Below are 25,533 nucleotides of genomic sequence, written 5' to 3' on the forward strand. Positions count from 1 at the left end.
AATTTGTTGTTTTATTTGTTTCTAATTTTGTTTTATTATTAAAATTTTTATAATTGTTTTTTTTTTTTTTTTTTTTGAATTTATTTTTATTTTACCTATATTTGTGTGCTTAAAATAAACCACAGTTTGTTTTGTTGTTTGTTGTCTTAAATATAACAAAAAAAACATCAACTAACTAAAGACAAAAAAATTATATATATATATATATATATATATATATATATATATATATATATATATATATATATATATATATATATATATATATATATATATAATATATTTAAAGATGTTTGTAAACAAAATATTTCAACTTGGCTAATTAAAATGCTAATTAATTAATGTATTTTAATTACGAATTAATTATTAATTAACTGAACACAGCTTCTTGGGGTTGAAAGAATAGAATTTGATTGCTTTATAACATAGCTAAATGATAAATGATACAGATACATAATCTATAGATAGGTATAGATAGGTAGCATCTGTATCTTTTGATGACAGGCTCGTCGTATAGCCTTTAAAAACTTGTTACTTAACGCTAAGCCTAAGGCCTAATTTCTTAAGCAATATTGTCTCTCTCTATGCATATAAATCTCTAATGATAATAATAATAATAATATTAATAATAATAATAATAATAATAATAATAATAATAATAATTAAAAAAAATTGTGTAGGAACAAAACCGTGCTCTGTTGAGCCCCGCCTAGTTGGGGCTCAGTTGGCGCCCACATTGCGCACTTGATGCGGCTCGCTGGCCGTGGGCGCCAGGGGGCGACGCTTGAGGCAGACCTTGAAGGACTCGGGCGTGATGGTGGCGCCCACATTGCCCTTCAGGCTGGGCAGCGGCTGGCCCTCGGGCAGCGCAATGTCGAAGCAGTGCATGAACGAGGCGAAGAACAGGAAGAGCTCCATGCGCGCCAGCACATCGCCCAGACACATGCGTCGGCCCACACCGAAGGGTATAAAGTATTCCGGCTTGCGCACCTTGCCCTCCGTATCGATGAAGCGCGACGGGCGGAACTCCTCCGGCTTCTCCCACAGATTGGGGTCCATGTGAACGCTGTTGATCAGCGGTATGACGTGCGAGCCGGCCGGTATGGTATAGCCATTCAGTTGCACATCTCTGTGAGGCGATAGCAAACAGAGAGAGAGAGAGCGGGGGAAAGAAAGAGAGAGAGAGAGGCAGATGATGCCAAGTTAGTCAAGTGTTTCAAACGAGCTGCAGTTCTTCTGCGTTTAGTATTATTGATTCGCTGTGCGGTTATCAGCTGACAAGCCTCTAATCAGAATTATCAAGTGCGTAGAACCGAAACTGGGCCAAACTGCGACGCAAAGGAAGCGCGTCCAATGATACCGCATGGCCGGACGGAGAGGGGAGGCATGGAGTGGCGGTGCGGCGGAGTGCGGGGAGAGCTCGGGCTTGAGTACTGAATGAAAGGCAGTTTCCCAGTTGCTTGGCTTTCCAGTGCCAGTGCCATTTGATTTGATTTGATTTGATGTGATGTGATGTGATGTGATGTGAGAGGCAAAGCCCCAAGCACCCACCGCAGCTACCGCACCCCCTCCCCAGGCCGGCCCCTTGGCGGCGACAATGAATGTGCCAATCGCGTGCCATTGTCCATGCGTGGAGTGAATGAACGGACGAGTGCGGACCTCGTTGTCGTCATTTGCATTCAGCATTTGCGCACAATTTGCTGCATGCGTAAGCGGGCGCACGGCCCACGATTGTGGGCGTGGCCAGCTGATAACCGACTGATAGCTGATAAGCCGATGGCCAACTATCGATAGCTTACCTTGTGGGCGAGTGTGTGGTGGCCAATGGCACGATGCTGGAGCGGCGCATCGACTCGAGTATCGTTGACTCAGTGACTGGCAGATACTGCAGATCCTCGATCGTGGGCAGACGATGGCGACCCACAACCTGATCGAGCTCGTCCTGGACGCGTCGCATCTCCTTGGGATTGCGCAGCATGAACACGTTTATCCACAGCAGCGTCGTCTTGATCGTCTCCATGCCCGCCGAGAACAGATCAATGATCACTTGAACCAGCTGCTCCTCTGCAATGAACAATGGATTGGCGAGAGCGAACGAAAATTGATTAGCATTCAGTCTATTGTCAAGCGTCAGGCCAAGAGTCGAGCACTTACCATGATCCTTGCCCTCAAAGAGTTCTGCATCGGTGCCTTCGGCCTTGGCCTTCTCAATCTCGCACAGATAGAAATCGACCAGATCGCGCACATTGCTGGGATCGAAGCTGCGCTTGTGCTCGTCGATGACGTCACGGTAGAATTTCTGCATCTCGGCACGATTCTGGGCGATCTTGTTCTTGGCCGTCGAGATGCTGGGGAAGCACTGCAGCGTCGGTATGTAGTCAACGGTATGAATCTCGCCGAACAGCCGCATGCCCTCCTCGATCAGAAAGTTGAAGCGCCTAAACTTGGGATCGTCGATGCTGAACCGCGTCGACATCATCAGGCTGCAAATCACATTGCTCACAGCCACCGAGATGACCGGCGACATGTCAATCGGTTGTCCGTCGCTCGCATGCAAATGCCCAATGAACTCGTGCACCTCCGTCTGCGCGAGAGTAGAGAGAGAGAGAGAGAGAGAGGGGGAGGGAGAGAGTTAAGCGAATGTTCTCTCAGCTGCACATCATCATCGTCGTCGTCGTTGTCGTACTCACCATGATGCGCTTCTGCATCTGCTGCTTGCCGTTGCCCATGTAGGTCATGCCGAACTGGCGCAACTTGTCGTGCAGAAAGCGACGCTGATCCTTCCACAGTTTGCCGGTGCTATTGATGATGCCTGCAAGCGATACAATGCGGTCCAATATATTAAGACAACTTGCTCATAATGTCATACACATGACTACATACTATATATCTGTATGCCATATGTCTATATATCTACAATATATATATATATATATATATATATGGCTATAGCGAACTGAGTTTTTATTTAATTTTTAATTGTATTTTGTTTGCTGTTGTTGTCTTCTTCTTTCTCTTTCTTTAATTGAGGTAGGCTCTGCCCCACTTCTGGGCCAAAAATGAAATCACCAACGCAAGAAATGTTGGAATTTTTTATATTTTATTTCTCTTATCATTGGAATACAAAATAAAATAAAAGCGGCTTATGGCCGGGCCAAAAGCAGCTGTAAAAGAAAAAAAACAGCAACAACAACAACAATTATATATTAAGTTAAACGGGCAACAAAGAAATGCATTGCTATTGTCATTTACTTCTTCTTCTTCCTCTTCTTTTTTTTTTGTTAATTTTTTACATTTTATTGAAAGTTGAAGTGCATTGCGATATGTACAGATTTATATATAAATATATAAAGGTATGCATATCAGCCTGACTGCTTTTATTTATTTATTTATATTCACATAAATATTTATATATTTATTTGCATTTTGATTATTTATTAAACATTTTGTGCTGGCGCAGCAAAAGTTTGGAACGTGTCGATTGATTTGTAAATTTCCATAGTACGCAAAATAAAAATACTATGAGTAGTAAAATATGTAAAATAAATATAATAAAAACAAATATATATATATGCATATATGAATAAAATGTAAAAAATCAGAGCATAAAATTAAAATTGATTTTCATTTAAAAAGTTAAAAAGTGTCATGTTAAAATATATGTAGATTTTATATATAAACAAGAAAAAAAAATTATAAATTAAATAAATTATTTGCTCATATGTATGTATTATTTGATTTTAAAATAATGAAAAGAAAAGCAGAAAAATAAAAATATATTAAAAATGTTGTATAGGGCATACATTTTTTTTTTACATTTTAAATAAATTATAAAAAAATATATACATTAAATTTTTGTCTTTTTTTTTCATAGTAAAATCAAAGTTTTATTTTTAATTTTATTTTATTTTAAACAAATCTGTTTCATATTAAATTTTTTTTTTTCATATTCAATTTTTACTAGCTTTTCATTATTTTAAAAACATTTTTTTTTTTAATTATATTATTTTTGTATATGTTTATAATTTCATTTGTATTCTCTTTCGACTTACCGTAACCGTTGAGCGTTTGCATGAACGGCGTGTCCGGTCGTCCTGTGAACTCCTCGCGGCGAAAGCACTCGCGAATCATTTTGTAGTCACTCATGACGACCGTCAGCTGGCTGCCGAGGCGGGTGGAGAAGAGGCTGCCGTACCTGGTGGCCAGCTCCATGAAGCGCGTGTGCTTCTCGTTGCCCATGAACAGCAGATAGCCGATGACCGGCAGGCCCCAGGGGCCGGGCGGCAGCTTGCGCAGCTCCCGGTACAGGCGCAGCAGCCACTGCAGCAGCTTGATCAGGGTGAGGAAGCTCAGCGAGAAGAGCAGCATATTCTGGGCATCCTGCTGCTCCATCAGCAGCTGGCGCTTCACAAACTTTATCACATACGATTCGCCCAGCATGTTGCCGAGTTTTCTGTTGCTGCTCTCTGGTGGGGGGTGGGGCGGCGTCCTTTCAGCTGACGATGCTGTTCCTTCTATATATATATATATATATATATATATATATATTCAGATATATATATATATGTTTTTTGTTATTGTTTTTGCTTGATTTATTTGCTGCACTGCAGAGTCATTTGTTGTCACTTTTGCTTTTACTTGGCGTCCGAACGTTACGAAAAAAATTCAATTCTTATGTTGGAATTTTAAAAAAAAATTTTTCGGATTTTTTTTTTTATTGTAGTTTTGTCCGTGGCGCAGGAAACAGTAAAAAAAATTTTCTCCTTTTTGTGTAATTTGAATAAAAAATTTGTATTTCTTGTTAGCCGCCTAAAATTGTGCGTTTGTTGTGGTGTTGGTAACAGTTTAAGCGTAGATCTAAAAAAAAAAATAGTTGCGTGCTCGGTGTCGAAGAAGTAGGCGGAGAGAGACCCGGAGACGATTTCGCGTCGAGCGTTTATAGTTTTCGACTAATGGCTCGAGCGTATGTCCTTGCCACTTTTATAACAACTCGGCCGCCGCTTCGCAGAGCAGCGCCGAACGCGAACGAGTGATCGACGGCAATCGCGGCTCGGCCGCTTCAAGCGCGCGCACACTCCCAGAGCCAGAGCCGACGACGGCGGCGACGACGACGACGACGACGACGACCGACCGACCGACCGATACGACGCCGCCGTTTGCGACGCTGCGCGTCTGCAACGTATTCGAGCTGCTCGATTGGGCAGAGCGCGGTCTGGCTGCGCAGCTCCGACTCCGACTCTGACTCTGGCTCTGACTGTGGCTCTGACTGTGGCCCGCTCTGGGACAGAATCTGATAGTCAAAAGCTGGGCAGCGGCTGCTGCAGCTGCTGCTGCTGCTGCCGTCGCTGCCGGCGTCACTCACAGCGCACTCGCTCATATCAGTGTTCGTCTACGTCTTCGTCTTCGTCTACCTCTCCATCCCCATCCCCATCCCCATCTCCATCTCCGACTCAGTCTCAGTCAGTTTGATGCGCTCATATTAGTCTTGAAATGACGCCGCCGCTGTTGCTGCTGCTGCCGTTGCTGCCGTTGCTGCTGCTGCTGCTGTCGTTTCGCCCCAGCTAGCAGCTGCCCCCGCTGCCCCCGGCCGCTGACCAGCGGCAGCGCCAAATCAACAAGTTTCCAATAAGCAGCGCAGTCAGAGCGTTTCACTCAATCGCAGCCAACATGTTGCCAGCGAGCCAGCTCGAACATGTTTGAGCTCAAAGCGGGCGCTCGGCTTTTGTTTTGAGTGCAACGCGAGCGCCGCTTGCGCTCTCTGTTTATGTTTTTTTTTTTTTTTTCATCTTTTCTTTTTGACTGAGCTCCAAGCCAAGCTCAAGAGCAATCAGACGCTGGCCAGTCGGCGCTCGGCAGTCGACAGCGGCTGACACAGCTGGCGCTGGAGCGATGCGCGGTCGACTTTGCAGTCGTTGTCGCCGTCGCAGTCGCAGTCGCTGTCGCAGATGCTCGGACAGATGTACTTGCAGCGCTTATCAATTGATAAGACATACATACATGTACACATATATATATGAAGTCTAAGCTACACTGAGCGAAACTTCATACAAGATCTACATATATAGCGGAAGCAGTTGCACTTGCCTTTACCTCTCAAAAGAAACCAATTTGCATTTGGGGTTAATTAGCTAAGCCTTCGCCCAGTGATCCGCAGCCGAGATAGATTTCAAAAGAATCGAGATTTGATAATTCATATTTATTGGTCTGGGCATTGTATCAAAATTCCGAATGACGTCAAGCCTTAGCATTGCATTCAAGTTCAAAAATGTTGTTAACAAATTCACAATGAACAAGAAGAAGCTGAGCGGCAGATGAACAAGATAACAGATCTGTTTATATGACAACAACAACGAGAATTTTGGACGATGAAAAGGTTTTAAAAAAATATTTTGTTTGTTTTTTTTTTTTTTTTTGGTTCGATTTCAAATTCAAATTCAAATGCATTTGTAATCAATTCTGCAGAAGTTTCTGTGGCTTTCGATTTCGTTTTGGGTTCGCCTTTCGATTAATTCAACGATTTGTTTGCTTCTTGTTTACCAACAAGCAAAGACCATGCCGGTTTTTTTTTTTTTTTGTTTTGTTGGGCTTAAGGACAAGATCTGACCCTCAGCCACACGCCAAACGCTGCCGACGTCGACGGCGCAGTCTGCAGTGGCAAAAAAAAAAAAAAAAAATAAATGAAGCAAAGTGACAGACGGAACCAGAAGCAGACGCACAGTTGCTGGCCCAGAAACTTCGATATATATCAAATAAATTATATATGAATATATGCACTAAAATAAATTAATATATATATATATTAAAACTTAAATTATGTGCAGCAAATATTCACAATTTTAAAACTCGTCACACTTTTTTTTTTTTAATGAAAATTAAAAAATAAATAAAAATATTTAAAATTTTCTAAACAAAAGTGACCGGAGAAGTTCATCTTAAACTTAAGTGGAAAATCTCTAGTTATTAATTATTCCTAATCTTACGATATATTTAGTTATATATAAGTGAAACATATTATATGCCTAGGAATATATACATAAACGAAATAAATAAGCTCATTTACTACTCACTTCATATATTACCTGAATGCAGGACCTACACCCACTTATTTCCAAAAAAAAAAAAAAAAAAAAATAAAAAATAAAATCAATGGCAAAAGTAAAAGTAAATGAAAAAAATTCCAAAATTTAGGAATAATTTACTTATTCAAGAAAGTTAATTAGCTTTTTGTGCGTCTGTCCGTACGTCTATCCAGCCATACGCCCCTACATATGGGCATCCTCGTCTGATTAAGTATAAAGATATTCTCGAAACGCCCACTAGGGGTGTGGCTCATCGGGAAATACAATATGTAGTTTGTAAGTCTGAAATGCTACAATGAAAGTGTTGGCAAATTGAAATTTGTATTACGTACTAGAGTTGGGATCAAGATAAAAAATATATAAAAAAATATAATTATAAAAAATATAATATATACACATATAAACATCAAAAAAATTAATATATACATATATCAAATATGTATTTACCTAATGTGTATATACGATAAATGTAAATCTGTACTTTCCCCACTTTGAAAGCTAGAAACTCAAAGTTTGTCGACTAAAAACTGCAGTTCTCCTCTATTTAGATGCTTAAAAGATAATATAGTACTAATTGAAGGAGACGCGAATTCGGAAAAATATAATAAATAAAATATTTTACAGTCGGTAATACCCGACTGCAACCATCTTACATGATTACACTATTTATATAATATATTCAATTTATATTATTTTATATGTTTAGGAACTATGCCATAAAAATATGAGACTGCTATATAGAACACATATTTTGTTGCTAGACTTCAAATATTTATTTACAGTAATTTGGACTAATTAAAATAAATACCAACTACAGCCAAAGCACCGTCTGTTAGGGCCTTCGACCTTAACTAATTTGCTGGCATTTCTGCCAGCCCCAGCTCCGATCTCTAATACACTCCATATGCGTGCGTATATACTACAGCTCTGTATATTACTATAGTCAAATCCCACAAAAAATTCTTGACCGCTAATGGACGCCTGTTTTGACAGTCTGTGAAATAATTAACCACATTCAGATATTTATGCGTATTGTGAACGGATTATGCACAATATTTGCGGTATTTTGAAAATGTTCAAAGCGACAGCGTGGCCTTATGCTGAGCAAGTGTGTGCACAGATACCCTGTACTTGAGCAAAACACAGGCATTGAACGAAGAGCACCTCAGGCGGGTATTACAGCTGCATTCTATTTAAGTACAGCTCGAGAGAAAGCAGCGAAAACTCTTTACAGAATTTAATTTGTTAATGGAAATTGCAGGGCAGCAGCTAGTCGGGCATTTGCTATGTAGAACATGCTCTACTCGTTTTGTTAGCATTAGCGGGCAATGAACTAATTTGCATCTACTTAAATTCAATTCAATTTTGATAATTAGTAAGCATCAGCAATCAGCAAACAGCATCTGTATCTCTCTAGCAACTCTCTCCCTCTCTCTCTCTCTCTTTCTCGGTCTCTCTATCTCTTCATATATACATATACATATATATAGTTATGCATTGAATTTGTCTAACTCGTTCTGTCTCTTTCTCTCTGCTTCTCTCTATGTGTCTTTTGAGCTTTTGACTGCTTGATGAATGAAGCATAAAGCGAATAACAAGTCAACGGCAATGTCAAGTGCAGCACAGTCGCAGTCGCAGTCGCAGTTCCCTTTCCCGTTCTCATTCCCAGAGCCAGAGCTGAAGTATACTAGAAGACAAATGTTTCGGCGCAGCAACAGCTTTAATAAACAACAAAAAACACAAAAAGCCAGAGTTTCAAATGCCAAATGTGAAGCTGGTAGCTTCAAGGCTGTGGCCAAAATCACGCGCCACAAATGTGTAAACAGGGCTAAAGGCGAGTGAGCAAGCGAGAGGGAGCGAGGGAGTGTGAGAGTGAGCAAAAGCAAAAGATAATCAAGCCAGGAGCTAAGATTGCGACATGGCAACAGCAACAGCAACAGCAACTGCAACTGCACTAGGCAGCAGCAACTGTTGTCGTACAGCCGCACAGAGGAGTAGCTAGTCGAGTCATTGAACTGGCAACAGCTGCCGAACTAGGATGCTGCATGTGGCAGGCAACTGCTGACGTGGCCTCTAGGAAATCAAAATCAAAACGAAAAAAAAAAACAAAGCACTTACGACAATGGCCGTTGGGTCAACGCACCCGCTGCAGCGCAGGACAACAAACTACCTATGCACACTCACTCACTCACTCACTCCCCTCTCTCTCTCTCTCTCTCCACTCGCTAGCTCTCGCTCACTCACTATCTCCCTCCCTCTCTGTGCACTTAAGGATCACACACACACCACACACAGACAGATCATGAAAATCGAGAACAGGAAAACTGTGCACTGCGCGCGCGGCCTTGGAAGCGGTCATTGGCCCAGACACACAGATCTATAGCCAAAGCAGAGGCCGGTGTCAGCAGCGGCCGCATTGTTGAGCGGCCGGCGAAGTTTCCAGGAACTGCTGCCAAAAGGCTAATGACTGACTAGGCAAGCCCCAGAATGTGAACTGAAATAGTTACCGCTTGTACAGTCAGCCAAGGATACCGGACATGAGTCAGTGCAGAAATATGCCGCCAGAGATCTGACAGAGAGCCACAGCCACAGCCACAGCCAGAGGCAGAGCCAGTGCCAGTGCCAGTGCCAGTGCCACAGCCGTTGCCACGGCCACTCAGACAGGAGACAGTGTCGGATTGGATTTCAGTTTCGTTTCAGTCTCAGTTTCAGTTTCATTTTCAGTTTCGTTTCTGTTTCAGAGGCGGAGGCGAATGAGACTCACAGCGCAGTCCCAGGCGAACCCGGTGACAGGTAATAACTAACTGGTTTGCCACATCTCAATCTCAATCCCAATCTCAATCACAATCCCAATCTCAATCTCAATCTGAATGATTCGAGGGGCAAAGGCAGCAGCCGTCATAACGTCAGCATATCCGCCCGTCTGCGATTGCACTTATAGACAGCAAACGAATAGCCCATTAATTAATACGCGTTTCGAAACTGAAATATACAAAATTTAGTCATTAATATAAATACCGCAATTATCTACACATACAGATAGCAGATATAAATAACGAAATTTGTTAATATATTCACATATCCATTTATCCATGCCTTATATGCATAATATTCTCTACGAATGCCGAAGATTGTTTTCAGGAACTTTAGCAACAACACAAATTGACTGCTCTACTGTAGATGTGAACATTTCAAACTGTTTCTTTTCTAGTTGTGGTATACGATTTACGTCTATTCAGGTGTTATTTATTAAAGAGTTAACAATCATGCCTTACGCATTGCTATTTGATCACTACTCTAAGTCGGCGATCATTTTCTCCGTATAGCTTCCATTTGACTTTATTACTATCCCGAGGACTATAATCTAACTGTTCTGGCTGCACCGGAAGTTATCCTTTCCGACTGCCAATGGCAATGAATGCTATTGTTAATACCGAAGTATTTACTAATGGCAATACTAATGCTTCTGCTAATGCTAATCCTAATGTTAGTGCTAATGCAAATGCTGATTTTAATGCTAATGCTGATACTGATGCTAATGCTAATGCTGATACTGATGCTACTGCCAATGCTGATACTAATGCTAAAGCTAATGCTGATACTGATGCTAATGCTAAAGCTAATGCTGATACTGATGCTAATGCTAATGATAATGATAATAATAATGCTAATGATGATGATATTGCTAATGCTAATGACAATGCTGATGCTAATGATAATGCTAATGCCAATGCTAATACTAATGCTAATGCCAATGTTGATGCTAATGCCAATGCTAATGCTAATGCAAATGCTTTTTCTGAAGCTAATGCTAAAGCTAATGCTGATACTGATGCTAATGCTAATGATAATGATAATGTTCGTGCTAATGCTAATTCTAATCATAACGCTAATGCGAGTGCCAATGTTAATGCTCATGCTAAAGGAATGCTAATGCTAATGCTAACACTAATTATAATGCCAATCCAAATCTAAATACTAGTGCTACTGCTACTTCTAATGCTAATGCCACTTATATTGATAATAATATGGCATTTCGGAAATCTCGTCTGTTTTTCAATTCCACCTGAGCTGCATCTGTATCGGCATCGGCAGCATAGAGTGTTTGAGGTTCGCTGTGAGATTTTTGCGGCACGTGTTGCTTAACGTTTTCTCTCTGTGTGTATTCGCATTCGTGATGCAATATTTAGAATTGTTTTTGCACACTTTTTATGGCGCGACCTTGAGCGGCCAAACAAAGCACCATTTGTAAAATACTCTAACATACACAGGCACGGGCAGGTATGCATACAGGTGTGTGCAAGTCTCTGCATGCATAGCTAAGCATGTTCACGCTTAGAATATACACACATACATATGGATGTTTGTACGTATGTATGTATATCTGTGCTTGTGTGCAGGTTCGCACACATTTGCAATAAATAACAAATTAGCCGACAAGCGAAACACAACAAAAAACTCAAATAAACCGAACAAATAACAAAACAAAGGAGTTTGATTCAGTCGGGAGGGAAGTTGCACCAGCTCAACTGATTTCGCTAACTTTCTATTCTTTTTCTATATACGATATAACAATAAATATTCCGCAATTAATTATTCTCGGATATTTGTTTCCTTTTCGCGGGATAATACATTTAAATGCGTATAAAAAGTGTATAGAATTATTCGTTGCTTAGTTTATTCATGTCATTCTTAGTCATTAATTATTTATAGAGCCAGTAATTATTGGAAAAAGTGCATGCGCACATTGTTCAGCAATTAAGCATTTTGATATTTTATTATTTTTATTTGATACCTATTTTGGCTTGCTTAGTACGAGACAAAAGATTCGAAAGTTAGAATATATACATATATATGTATGTATATATTGTATATGTATGGAGCTGTGTCTATTAGGGAAAAAGTATATATAGACTATATAGAGACGATGATAACGATAATGATATCATAATAATTTCCATGAAAATGCAAATGGAAATTGTCACAATGACAATGATGATATGATAGTGATAATTGTAATGGAAATGGAAAGTAAAATGGTAATAATGACTGCTAATGACAATGATAAAGATGATAAATACTAATTCTAATGAAAATGGTACTGTAAGTATTAAAATAATAATAATGGTAATGACAATGCTAATGACATTACTAATGACAATGCTAATTTATATGCGAATAATGACTACTAATGACAATCCCTATGACCATTTGTAATGACAATGCTAATGATAATGATAATTGTAATGGAAATGGTATTTTAAACGATGATAATGAAAATGCTAATGATAATGCTAACTACTAATTACTACTGATGACAATCCCTATGACAATTTGTAATGACAATGCTAATGATAATGATAGTTGTTATGAAAATGGTATTTTAAACGATTATAATGAAAATGCTAATGATAATGCTAATTATAACTATAGCGATAATGATATGATAATGATAATTGTAATGAAAATGGAAGTGTGAATGCCAATAATGACTGCTAATGACATTACTAATGACATTGCTAATGGCAATGCTAATGCTAAAGAAAAGATTTTCCCGAATCGCCAGCTCTGATGAATTTCCCAACTCTTGCGCGAATTACATCAGAGGGTCTTGCGTTTGCTATGCTAGGCGTAAACAAGAATCTTCATTTCAATTGATTTCTAGTTTGTTTCAATATTTTATGCATATCTGTAGGCTCGCAAGGTGTAAACAATATTAATTCTTTGTTTATCTATTCCCCAACGATCTACGCAAAAGAATGCGTAAAATAGTCCTAAGCCTGAGAAGTATCGTAAATACATAGTTTCGGTGACAAGCCCATCTTTCATGTCGTACGCGTGTGTGTGTGTGCGTGCTCTTGAACTTGAAAACAGAATTGTGAATTCCTGCTACAAAATCGAAAACAACAAAGGCAAACACAAAAACAAAAACGAAGAAAAAAGCAGACAAAAACAAAATAAGATACATTCAGTAAATGTCGAAGCGAAAAAAAGAAGAAAAAAACAACATCGAGGCACATGACAACGCAGAATCTAGCGAAGAATTGGCGGCAAGAATAGATCTAAGCAGCGTAGTGCCAGCCTGGTGCCGGCCAGCGATTTGAGACTTTGGCTACGATCCGAGCTTGGTTGGGAAAGGGAGGAGGAGTGGAAACGGGAATGGGAATGGAAATGCGAATTCGAATGTTTATGGAAAAGAATAGAATGTTATGAAATTTACGACGAAAACAAAAATAAATCTTTCCGTCTGTCCGTCCGTTCGTCCCTCCGTCCGTCTGTCTCTGTCCACTCCATTTCTAGCTACTTATTATTCGGCAACTATCAACTATATATGTATATATACATATGTACCTGTCTTGCTCACGCCGTCTACCATCTCGCTCGCACTCTATTGTCGCTCATCCTTTTGGCCTTGAAAGCTCATTAATTCGAACTCGAGCTGACAAATCGATGTCGTGACGACGCAAAAGAAGCCGCCGCCACTCGAGACGTCTTAAGAATTTCACAGCTATCGAGCATACGAATCCGACGAGTCGCGAGAGCTGCGTCTCGGCCTTAACGTACCGCCGATGCGCTACACGACCGTCCCCTGCCCCAAGCGGCCAGAGCTTATGCAGTTAGTCAATTTCTATATAGATAGGCACATATATACATATATATATAGTATTTCCGTGTCCATTTAAGTATGTATGGCCACAGTATGCAATGGGAAGTCTTTAACACGTCTTTAACACGTACGGGGTCAATGAACGCTCAGGTATTTGATTAGCAATTGCAGTACGTATATGAGTCGAATGTGATCTAATCACACAGTTAGTGCTTCCTATACACACAGAGCGATAGTTGGGATTAGATTATAAATGGAAATTTGGTTTTGTTGCGGGCACGGCAATGCAGGTGTCTATATGGACTATAATACTACTACGTAGTAAGTATCTGGCCAGAGCCGACGAAATCCGATGCCCTCAACAGATCTTGAACAACATAACATATTTCTTGTTTACGTAAGCCAAGTCGATTCATAGCCGTTTCCAGAGATGCCGAGCTCAGCGAATATACTCAGTCTATATGCATGTCTGCAAAAATGTAATTCTTTGTTATTCCTTTGGTTCTCATGTGACTTTACGTAGCCAGCGCACAGCCAGATACCCTGTGAAAGTTGAAGAGATGTCTGTAAATTTATTTGAAATATTGGATTAGTAGAATTTAATAGAGATGAAGTATATCATAAATTGCTGAAAATTTTAAGTCGAAATTAAATTTTTATACTTAAAAAAAAAAAAAAACAAGTTTCCTAATTAAAAAATATCATTTAATATACAATATATACATTTTCATATATGTATATCCTCCCTATCCCTTCGGTTGAATAGCAGATGATCAATAGCGACTATAAATTGAAAATTATTATTATTTCAAAACTTAAATAAATAGTTGATTTTTATTCGAGAAAAGAAATTTGTATTAAGTCTATAAGTTTTCTAAACATTTTTTTAATGAACTCTTAGCTACCACATAATATTTATATATAAATCAAATTTGGTTAACTTCAAAAGTTTCTCATTTCATCGTCAAACTCTTCCTTTCATTTCTCTTCCAGTGCAGGGTATTAAAAACAGCAATAATAAAAATTTTAAGTAAAGAAACTGAAAAAACATTCAAGCCTTTGGCTAACGTGTGAAAATGTTGGCAATTCATTGAACTCCACAGGGAAAATATGTATATGGCCATATATGTATATGTTCTGCTTGGGCATTATGTAATTGGAGCTGGCGCTGGATGAGCGCCAACTGCGCAGCGAGCGTAGGGGATAGCAACAGTCGGCTCGATGCGACGCCATTCAGATTCACGCGCCAAAATATGCGAAGAATGTGCGTATTGCTGTCTGAGGCGAGTTCATTAAACTGACGGAATCGACAGCGAAGCGGAGAGGTAGAGGGGGACAGAGACACAGAGACAGCGAGAGCGAGAGAGGGAGAGAGACAGAGGCCGGGAAGGGTGACTGAGATTCAGCCCGTTAGTTCTAAGGGCCCGACTGAAACTGAAAACAAAAAACAAAAACAAAACAAAAACTGCGACATTTCATTTTCTGTTTACGTTTCTTCAGCTTTTGCTTCTGTTTCAGTTTTGTTGTTGTTTCTGTTTCTGTTTCTGTTTATGAGCTTCTGCATAACAACAAATGATTAACAATATTGGCAGTTAAAGGGCCTCGCGCCACCCCCTCCCCCCGCTCCACCGCTACAAATACAACCTGTTGCCACACCGGCCGGGCCGCCAGTTGAGTCATGCTGACTCGATGACTCCCCCTCCAAGCATCAGCCAGCTAATCAGCTAATCAGTTAATCAGATTCCCATGAGCCATGAGCCCTACACACAAATGATGAGTATCAATCACTCCCTCTCTCTCACTCTCTCTCTTGCTGTTGATCACCCACTCTATGCCCATCTCGCTCTGCTTTAAGCATATGCGTATTTATGAGATGCGGATACAACGTGTTTTCTTTTTTAGTTTTCGCGCCAAGCTCTAGGTAGCAATGAACTTTGTAGGCGGCGGCGGCATGCGATGTACACATGTCCGAGTCGGACTACGACGAGTCCAAGACCGACTCTGAGTCTGACTCTGAGACTGATTCTGATTCTGATTCTGAGATTGAGTCTTAGACTGAGATTGAGATTGAGTCAGAGTCCGAGTCCCCATTGTCCGAGTGGCGTTCATTAAAATGGCCAAATGAGCTCAACCTGCGACGGCGATTATATAATGTCAGTCGATGCGCCATAGCCAGAGCGTCGTCTCGTCACCATAGCCATAACCTTGAGCGCGTACGCTGACATCTCCAGTCCCCAGCGACAGCTCGGCCAACCTCTCGTACCAATGCTCCAACACCGACACCGACACCGCCCCCGCCACCACCTCCCCCCTTCTCCCGCCAGCAGAACCAGCATCTGGCCCCAACCACCCCCCGCTCGCCGTCCACAAGTCTCGGCTCTCGTCTCTCGAGCGGTTTCGTTTAGCATTCTTGCTGCTACTGCGCCATAGCCAGAGCCAGAGCCAGAGCCAGGCTGGAATCAAGCTGCTGCTGCAGGCCTGGCTCAAACGTTGTCTGTGTGTGAGTGCGTGTGTGCGTGGAGCGTGTTCTCTCTGTGGCCGTGTGTTTGTGCGGGGGGGTTCAACCACCTCGCTTAGCTGGGGTGGCACTTTGAGCGTATTTTGCTTTTAGCCCCAACTAGTAGTGCGCCACTTCCTCGAGCATAAATTTAAATATTCCAGAGCTCTGTAAGCAGCGCGCCTAAGTTTTGAATATTCTTTCGAATATGCTTGCGTCAATTGGCAAATGTTATGAAAATACGAAAATAAATATCTGCATTTATAATAGCGCATAAAGCAATGCAAATTCCATCAAAACAAATGAACAATTCTATTTCATATTCATATTCCTGTTCTAGAACACAAAGAGCACACCAAATACAAATAAAATTAAAATTAAATGAAATCATTTAAAAAAAAATGAAGAAAAAAATGAGACTAGCTGCTGTTGGGCCACCTGTGAATGAGACAAGCGCGTAGATTTCCGGATTACGAGCCCCATCTCATGCCTGAGCTCGAGCCGAGTCGAGCGAGAGCTTGCCTCCAAGTCTGTCCCGCTCCCGCTGGCCATGAACTCGTGCGCCAGCTGCGCTTTATTGGACATGACTGAAACGTCTTTGGGTTTTTTGCCATGTTCTTTGAATGAACCGTAGCTGGGCTTAAGCAGAGACCCGAGCCTCTCTACCTCCGCCTCTTCCTCGTCCACCTCCAGCTCCTCCTCAGCCGCCCACTTTATACGGCTGCCGTCATAGCAACCGCTTCATTGAAATTTTTGTAAAAAAACACAGACACACACACACACACAAATATAATAATAAATTTCGTAAGAGCATCACAGAGAGACCGCGTGCTGGTCACATCGATTATCGATTCCCTGCCCCCGCCCCCTCTATTGTATTTTATTTTGTGGCAAGATTCTAGCGTGTTTTTCTGACGCGTCTCCCAAGTGTTTATGTTTTCATTCTGTTAGCTCCGGAATTGGTATTCAAGGTTACTCTTGTTTTCATGTCCATTGACCTATTTGGTATCACAAATAACACCATGCAAATGAGTCGCGTCGCAGCGATCTATTGATCTATCCAGATAATTGCTGGAGATCTCTCCCTCCGACCATTCCTTTCGTAGATTTGCGTAAGCATCATTTCACTCCCATGAATGCTTTATAGTTCTGTGGAAATAGCCATATGAATACATTATGTTACTCAATCAGATATTCAAAATATTTCATAGTCTCAAGTCAAAGTTTTGTTTCTATGGAAATTCGACAGTTCCTTACGGCAGAGAATTCCATTTTTCCATTAATCCAGTGAGTATCTTTTGGGTGTATTTGTGTAATACTGTTTTCCTCCATTTACCTATCCGTTATCCGTCTGTCTAGTTGTTCGTTCGTCTGTCTGTCTGACCATCCTTCTGTTCGTACGTCTATCTGTCCTTACGTTTACTCGTCTCCCTCTATGGATATGGCGAATCGGGAAATGTTATATGATATATTGCGCTAATATCTAAAGAGCCGAAGATTTATAAGATCATGATAGAAAATATATAGTAGATATACACGGGCATGGTGAATCGGGTATGTTTAAATATTTTATGGCTATACAAAAACTTAAGGTTTTAAGAATAAGCTACTATTAATCCCTATTGATATACCGAAAAATGTTATACTTATAAAAATAGTAGAGAATCGCGAGAAAATATCGACTCCTAAATTCATTTACCAAAAATTGGTTCAACGAATGGGTATTATACAGTCGGTAGTGATCGACTGCAAAAATCTTAATAAGTTTTTCCTTTTTTTTTTTTTTTTTTTCATTGTATTTTATTGTATAACAAGTTAAGGTGATTTTTCGTGACTATGATTTCTATGATTAAGTTTATTTTATCTTATTATTTTTAAGTTTATATATTTACTATAGATAGTTAGTAATTTCATTTAGTTCGATCTTTTTTTTTTCTTGTTAGTTGATGATGGACTGCTTGTATGTTATGTATGATTCCTGCACTTACTAATCTACTTAGCAGTCTCGATGGCCTGAACTCTGTATAACAATCTATAAAATATCCTGTTTTTAGTTAGAATCGCTTGGAATCGTTAGCTCATATAGTTGCCCGCAACGAATTTGACTCTGAGAAGAATCGAATGCTCAATAAATATTATTCAACAATTGTTTATCATATTGTTATTTTGTTCTTTGCTTCTGTTCGTTCTTATTCTTGCTTCTATTGTCCCAGCAACAGCATTGAATGGAACGTAATTGAAGCAAAGTCGAAAGCGATTGCAGCCAAATGCCGAGCGCAGCAGAAAAACATTTCCGTTTTCATGTGGCTTGGGAACCAAAAGCTACAATAATAATAATAAGTTGGGTGTTGAGTGCACTCGATACTCGGATGGGCCATTCTGGCCTGGGTCATTGTCACGAACAATGGCGAATATCATGATTTCACGGTGTGCTATGCCTCCGACTCGATTCCGTGAATGACTATTCGGTAATTCAGCGAAAACTCTGCATCAACTCTTTGGACTGGCCAGCTCACATGATCGTATATCATATCATATCATAGCAAGCTGAGAACGTGCTTTACGTACAAAACCGTTTTTAATGTTAAGCAACAGTAAATAAAACAATACAAAGCAAATTAACAACTATTTGTTAGTCTCATTTCTGTTTTAGTCATGTTATCATTTATAAACCCGGCATTCATTACCATTAAAATAACCTTTTTAGTTTTGTTTCAATTATATTTACTCGTATATTCTTTAACTTATTGTGATTATAATACAATATTTATCTAATCTGCATCCATTGGAAAATGGAAAATCCATTCGTCTGTCCGTCCGTCATCAGTCCATTTGTGTAAATGTGCTCTGAGGTAGCTAGATATACAAGCTTATGCCTCATAATAAGCCCTTTTCATTTAATTTTGCATAAGCGATAATCACTTCCATCAAATCGATTAAAATCGATAACAACTGTTTGCATATTTCGTAGATTCACTGAATCCGGTAGAGATATGTGATATGGGCCCTGATCGATAGAATGATACACCTTAAACAAATTTACAATGGGTAGGGTAGGGTATGTGGTAGTCGTGCTATTTATTTCATTTTACGCTCAAATGCATTTGCCAATTACGAGCTAATCTTTTTCATACGAATTTGTAACGCATTTGTACTGGGGCATAGAAAGGCCTGACAGGTGAGCGCTGCCTATTATATTCCTATTGATAAGGAGGGCAATTTGCTGTTGATATTGACTATAATAAAAATCGCTAGACCAATGACTTTTATAGCATATATAGTCGATTCTTTGCAAGTGCAAAAAAAAAAAAAAAAAAATCATTTCATTACTATGTGTACTATATATGTTATATGTAAACTATTTCTTCTATAAATGCTATTATATAAACTATGTATACAATATAAACTACTACTACTTGTAGTAACAACAACCAAAAGCTTATCATCTTACTACGAGTAGTGAATTATATAACTAAATACAAAATGATTTAAGTGCGTACTTACAATTGAAAATCTTAAGTTTTGATCAAAGTATATATATATTATTCTAAAAGTATATTTTCTTTAACTTATGAAAACTTTTCAAGCTTATCGTTTAATTTGTTTTATATTAGAAACTTCATTTATTTTGATTCATAATATATGAATAATTAATTAACTAGTTATGAAAATTAACAATCCAGATAATGTATTTTTATTAAACTGCATGTAATAAGCAGAAAGAGGGCGTGGCAGACCACATAGAGTATATAGATTCTTGATCAGGGCGACGAGCTGAGCTCGTCTATTCTGACCCATCCGTTTGAACTGGTCAATCTCAGAACCTATAAGAGCAGGAGAATAGAGACTTGAGCTAGATCGATTTGAAATTATCGATTTTAAAACTTATCAAAAATCAGCTGTACATGTGTATGTGTTTGCATTAATGGTTTCTTGTGTATGCAGAAGATCAGCAAATCAGAACTATACAAATATCAGCTCTTCTCCAAGGGATCAGTAGATCTGCTAGTCGAGCAGTCTCGACTAGACCCTAACATGTTTTAATTCCTTAAAGGCAACCTTAAGCAGGAGTTCGGCATAAAGCTAAATTCAACTCTGCTTTTGTCAACTTACTTTTCTCGACTCGTGTATGTACAGTAGAATTCGGCTATAACGACACTCAAGAGACCGTCGTTATACCCAGAAGATGCTATAACCGTATAAGTTTGCTCATAATGTTTGTCTGGAGACCAGAATTTTCGTCGCCATAGCCGTACAGACGCTATAAGCGGAGTCGTTGTAACCGGATTCTACTGTATTTCATATTTCACATAATAATAATATCATTTCGCTTGTAAAATATTCAAGAATGTGCCCAGCGGCTGGTTCTGTTCTTGGCTAAATATCAGGCGAGCTGCCGCCAGAGGGCGTTGTGCGCTCGCTGCTCGCGTGAGACCCATATAAAATACAACAAATTGTAATTAATGTTAAGATTTCGCTTACGCGCAGTTATTCAATCATTGCAGCTGTGTTATTTTATGAAATTGTTTTAAGCCTTTTCTTTGCGGTAGGCTCAACGATAACAGAAAAATAAATTAAAATAAAATAAAGAAACTTTCACCACGCTTAAATTACAATTGCAAGCATTTAAAATTCAAGCTGCAAGTATAAAATAAAATAAAATGCACATACATATATATCTATATATATATAAATATATTTATATATATTAACAAAATGAAAAATAAAACGAAGCCAAATGAAGTCTTCAACTAATTTCGCTGTGCACGAAGGTCAACTGCATGAAATGAGCCGCGAAACTTCTCCAAATAGCCGAGCCACGTTTTAAAAATTGCGACAGATAAACAGCATAATTAATATACAATACGAATAACCCGTTCAACTGAAGTCGAGTCGCCGGATGGCGGATAGCGAACAGCGAAATTCAAGTAACGGCGTCGCAATTGTATAATTGGGCAAAAAGGGCGCGTCCGTTGCGCAAATCCGCCTTCAAGTCTCAAGTCTCAAGTCTCAATTGAAGCGGCCGCCGTTTGCCATCGAAGACGATTAACAAAATCACAGCTACAACAACAACAACAGCTACAACAACATCAACCAAAAAAAAAAGCTGGTCAAGGTCGCCATGCCGTTGCCTTACGGGCCCTCCGTGCGTATACTTGATGGGCAACAGGCGCATGCACAGTTAGGCATTCGCTTAACGCCTTCAATAACTCAAGTAATTGTTCGCTTATAAGAGTTGGCTATTAAGCTTAAAATAGCTACAAAAATAAAACAGTATATATGTATGTAGGTACATATATATGAATTCAATTCGTAAATGTCGTAATCGACTGCCCAGCGACAGCAACAGCAACAGCCGCAGCCGCAGCCGCAGCCTCAGCCTCAGCTTCAGTCTCAGCTTTAGTCTCAGCTTCAGCTCCGCCCCATTCCTTTGCCCTGCTCCCTTTACAGTCTGCCAATTACATAAGAGCGCGCGTACACTGACCTCTGGTTGTCATGCTCATAATACACTCTGCTAATGTTATTAGGCTTTTCTTATGAAGCGTACAGATGAGAGCAGCCGTAGCAGTCTAGTTCTATGGTGAAGAGAAAATCAAGCGTAGACTGACTACAAGATACCCTAACCTTGGAACAAACGGGGATGGTAAGCATGCTCCCATGATCTGTGAGAGAGAACTTCGCCTTTCTAGAATAGTGGAGTATTCTCGCATTTTCATGTGTATATATATGCGCTAATATATAGAGAAAATGCGGCGCTGCTTGGCAATTTCCTGAATAACTTCTGCATTACTAAGCCGATTTCAATAAAATTTTCAGCATATTATCTACATGATAAATGAAATCATTATCATTTTTGGTAAATCTGATATGTCTTTTACACATTGGCTATATTTAGAAATGAACTTGAAAAAAAAAAAAATTTAAAAAACCATATTTGTGAAGTCTAGCTCTAAAAACTCGATAGCAATAAAAGCTGTAAAAGCTTTCGATATATCAAACAAACTTGTTCTCTAACTAAGCAACTTTCTTGTTTATTAGGGTATTGCTTTCAGCATGATTGTGCATGGTATATGAGTATAAAAAAAATTAGATATATATACATATATGTATATACATATGTATAAACGTTAACAAATGTATATAATTTATTAATAATTGCCTTTTAGTTTTGGGCAATGGAAATGTGTGTTTGAGCCAGCCCTTTAATTACTGTTAACTTCTAGGCCCAGTCCTGGTGCAGCACTTCCAGCCTCTCCAGGCCCGAGCACAGCACATTTCCGTTAGAGCATCCGGGCACCTGAGTGCTGGGGGCGAGTGCGTGCCACACAGATTGTGGCAGGCTGTGACTGTGTCTATGGGCATGCCGCAAGCAATAAATGCTTAATAAATAAATAAGTTAATGCAGTTGCTCGGAACGAATGGGCCATTTGAATGTCAACCGGAATGGCTTGCTGTGCGGCGCAGGGGAAGAGGCGGGGGCGGGGCGGGTGCCATTTATACAAGTGGAGCATTAAGCATGTTTATTTGAATTTGAATTGCTTGGGAATTCGCACAGCTGGCTCAAGTAAGAAAAACAAAAATACAAAAACTGGGTCGCTTTTGAGCCAAGGACTGCGATCTTCCTGACCGCATCTCTCTCTCTCTCTCTCCCTCTCTCTCTCTCTCTACCTCTCTTTCGTGGCATCTGTAGTGCAGGTGCTTCAAGTGCTTGCTGGCCGTGATCTGATTACAATTCCAAGAAGGTTTCATCAGCGTGCAGCTGGGCGTCGTATCGCAGCGAAAACAAATACTAGATAATTCCCCTGTCAGCCATTGCTGACGTCGCGTCGTACGCCTTCGTCTTCGCCCCGCCCACGCCCCCAAGCCTCCTCGCCTCATGCCACGCACAGCCTCTGTTTGTTTGCATGCTGTGGCTGTACTCATTACGTGTAATAACTGTGGTAATTGTCACGTAGCCCCGGCCCAACAACAACGGCACGGCGGAACGGCTAAGGACACTTGGCCAGCTGACGTCAGCTGGAGCGCGCGCGCGCTCCACTCTGATTGCGGGGGCTCGCAGCAAATGGGCCCATTGCAATTGTGACAAATCGAGGGACGAATGTGCTAATGGAATACACCACGATTCGACAGCGGCAGCTGCCATTCATGGCCCCAAGCATGGCCCCAAGCATGGCCCCAGGCAGGCCCTGGCCTATTAATAAACAGCGAAACACAAGCACAAAACACACACAAGGGTACGCTTCTAGCTGTTTCCATCAACAAACAATCAGCTTTTATCGAATGCCCCAAATATGATCGCCCACAAAGGATATTGCACGACGCGGCCCCATCTATTTATTGCATATGCCTATATATCAAGTGGAGCGGAAGCTGCTCGAAATGTCTCCATCTGGATCTATCTAGAGCAATCGAGTGAGTAGAGGACATAAATTCATGAGAATTGCATAGAAGAGACGCGCATAGCCATTGAGTAGGCAACGAGCATGAATTCTCATGAATTTATGTTTTTAGTTTATCTAATAATATATTGGCATAAAAACTTAATGAGTTGAGGGCGTGTGTGTGTGTGTGTGTGTGTGTGTCTATGTTTTATTATATAGACGCCATGTCTCTCATAATATCCTCATATAACTGATGATAATCTATATAAGCTATGCATATTATGATACACAATACAATATAAGTACATATATATGTAGCTTATATAGATCCCTTGAAAAAATATGCTATATATGCCATGCTCTAGGAGAAACTTATATAAGCTATATGTATTATTTGGTATACTAAAGAATCTCTTAAAGCCATATTTTTTTATATACAGCCATATTTTTTTTTACAGAACCCATGGGAACGTGGCAGATAGATTAAATAACGGCTTCTTACTGTAGATATATGTACATATACACATACCTGCTCAGATCACAATTAATATTACCAGTAATTCCCATTTGCAAAATTATCGATCAGCTCTTTTCGATAAATCATCACACTTGCATACATACAATCGATACAAATCCATATTTCAGCACCATAAACAATAAATGCTATAGCGAACGAAATTTGTAATGTCATTTAGAACCGAAATTATTCATCATTAAGTTCCATATAAATCCATGTTCCATAGAGAATATGTGACACTCACAAGTCTAGATGCCAGAGCTCTTTTACTTGCTCTCTCGCACAGACATGCACACATATCTCCCTCTATGCGATTCTCATTAGCTTAAGTAAGCCAAGCCATGTCTTTTGCTTAGTAATTACATTGAAAATACCAAAAATATTTGCAGTTACTTTCAGTCTAATAAACAGTAATTGGAAAACCATATTCTCATTGTTGTGCAATGGAAAACAAATCCATTTCCATTAAAATGATTTGTCACGTCGCCTTATCTCTCTCGTTTTCTAATCGTCCATCAACATAATCAATGAGCTAGCATTTGGCAGCTATCCCTTTCAGCACCACTCACAAAGCCACTGCAGTGAGAGAGCGAGAGAGAGGGAGTGTATATATGTGTAATAGAGAGAGAGAGAGAGAGCTCAGACCCATGCGGTCAGACGGTAATTGATTTCGGCTCGCACCCACTCGAGCACCCAGAGTTCCTGGCATAAGCATGTGCTTTGTGAGAGCATCTGGCCACACATCCTGTCGACTGGGCATTATTTATGGCACCGACGTTGCCTTTGTCTATCAGCGTTAGCAGCCAAACAGCATGACCAACATGCCCAACATGGCCAACATGGCCAACATGACTAACATGGCCAGGACAGGCGGCTAACCAGCCAACACGCACAGCAACTTGAGCAGAGCTACGACGCGTCGCTGCTCATTAACTTCAAATGGGCAATCAATGGCAGGCAGGCAGTCATGGCTCATGAGTGCTCGAATTAATTCACTGCGAATGAATGTTGTTCGGCCTGTCTGCCTGCCTGCGTGTCCAACCTATTGGAGCACAGCCTAAAAGTATGCCCTGAAATAAATCTCGTCTTTGGTATTTTCATAAAACACATTTATTGCTATTTTACATATGAATTACTGAATTTGCACTTCGTAAGTTCGTTGAGGTGTACAGAAGTGAAAATATTGAAACTCGCTAACACGCAGACATAATTCATACACATATATATGTACACATATGCTGATACTCGTATGTATGCATGTATAGGTACTACAATTATTTAGTTTATTTGGAAATTCATTGTTTGCGACATTCGAAATTTGCATCTTAAGTGCGAGTCACACGGAGACGTGAACCAGCTCTACTTAAATGTAAATTAATTCGCCTGGAAGTTACGACAAATATCTCGAAATACTAACCTAAGTTGACAAATAGTTTTGACGGACGGTTTGA

At 40.0% G+C, this 25,533-nt stretch overlaps 1 protein-coding gene across 1 annotated transcript; it reads right to left on the reverse strand.

The window, feature by feature from the left end:
• Window positions 1-298: 298 nt before the first annotated feature.
• Window positions 299-4,956, reverse strand: LOC6586101 (cytochrome P450 18a1). The gene is made up of 5 exons (XM_002011688.4): window positions 4,053-4,956; window positions 2,691-2,812; window positions 2,155-2,584; window positions 1,800-2,064; window positions 299-1,129 (listed from the first exon to the last, which is right to left on the reverse strand). Exons 1-5 carry the CDS (start codon window positions 4,438-4,440, stop codon window positions 721-723), a joined length of 1,614 nt encoding a protein of 537 aa, XP_002011724.1. The 5' UTR covers window positions 4,441-4,956; the 3' UTR covers window positions 299-720.
• Window positions 4,957-25,533: the final 20,577 nt, after the last annotated feature.

The sequence above is a fragment of the Drosophila mojavensis genome, unplaced genomic scaffold, assembly GCF_018153725.1.
Source record: "Drosophila mojavensis isolate 15081-1352.22 unplaced genomic scaffold, ASM1815372v1 contig_136, whole genome shotgun sequence".
NCBI lineage: Eukaryota > Metazoa > Arthropoda > Insecta > Diptera > Drosophilidae > Drosophila > Drosophila mojavensis.

Bases quoted from the DNA above. Each gene is read 5' to 3' on its own strand.
- LOC6586101 (XM_002011688.4), bottom strand. From the start codon at position 4,440: ATGCTGGGCGAATCGTATGTGATAAAGTTTGTGAAGCGCCAGCTGCTG. The intron at 2,813-4,052 runs GTAAGTCGAAAG...TATCGCTTGCAG, and splicing joins GCAAACGCTCAACGGTTACG to GCATCATCAATAGCACCGGC. The intron at 1,130-1,799 runs GTAAGCTATCGA...ATCGCCTCACAG, and splicing joins ACCACACACTCGCCCACAAG to AGATGTGCAACTGAATGGCT.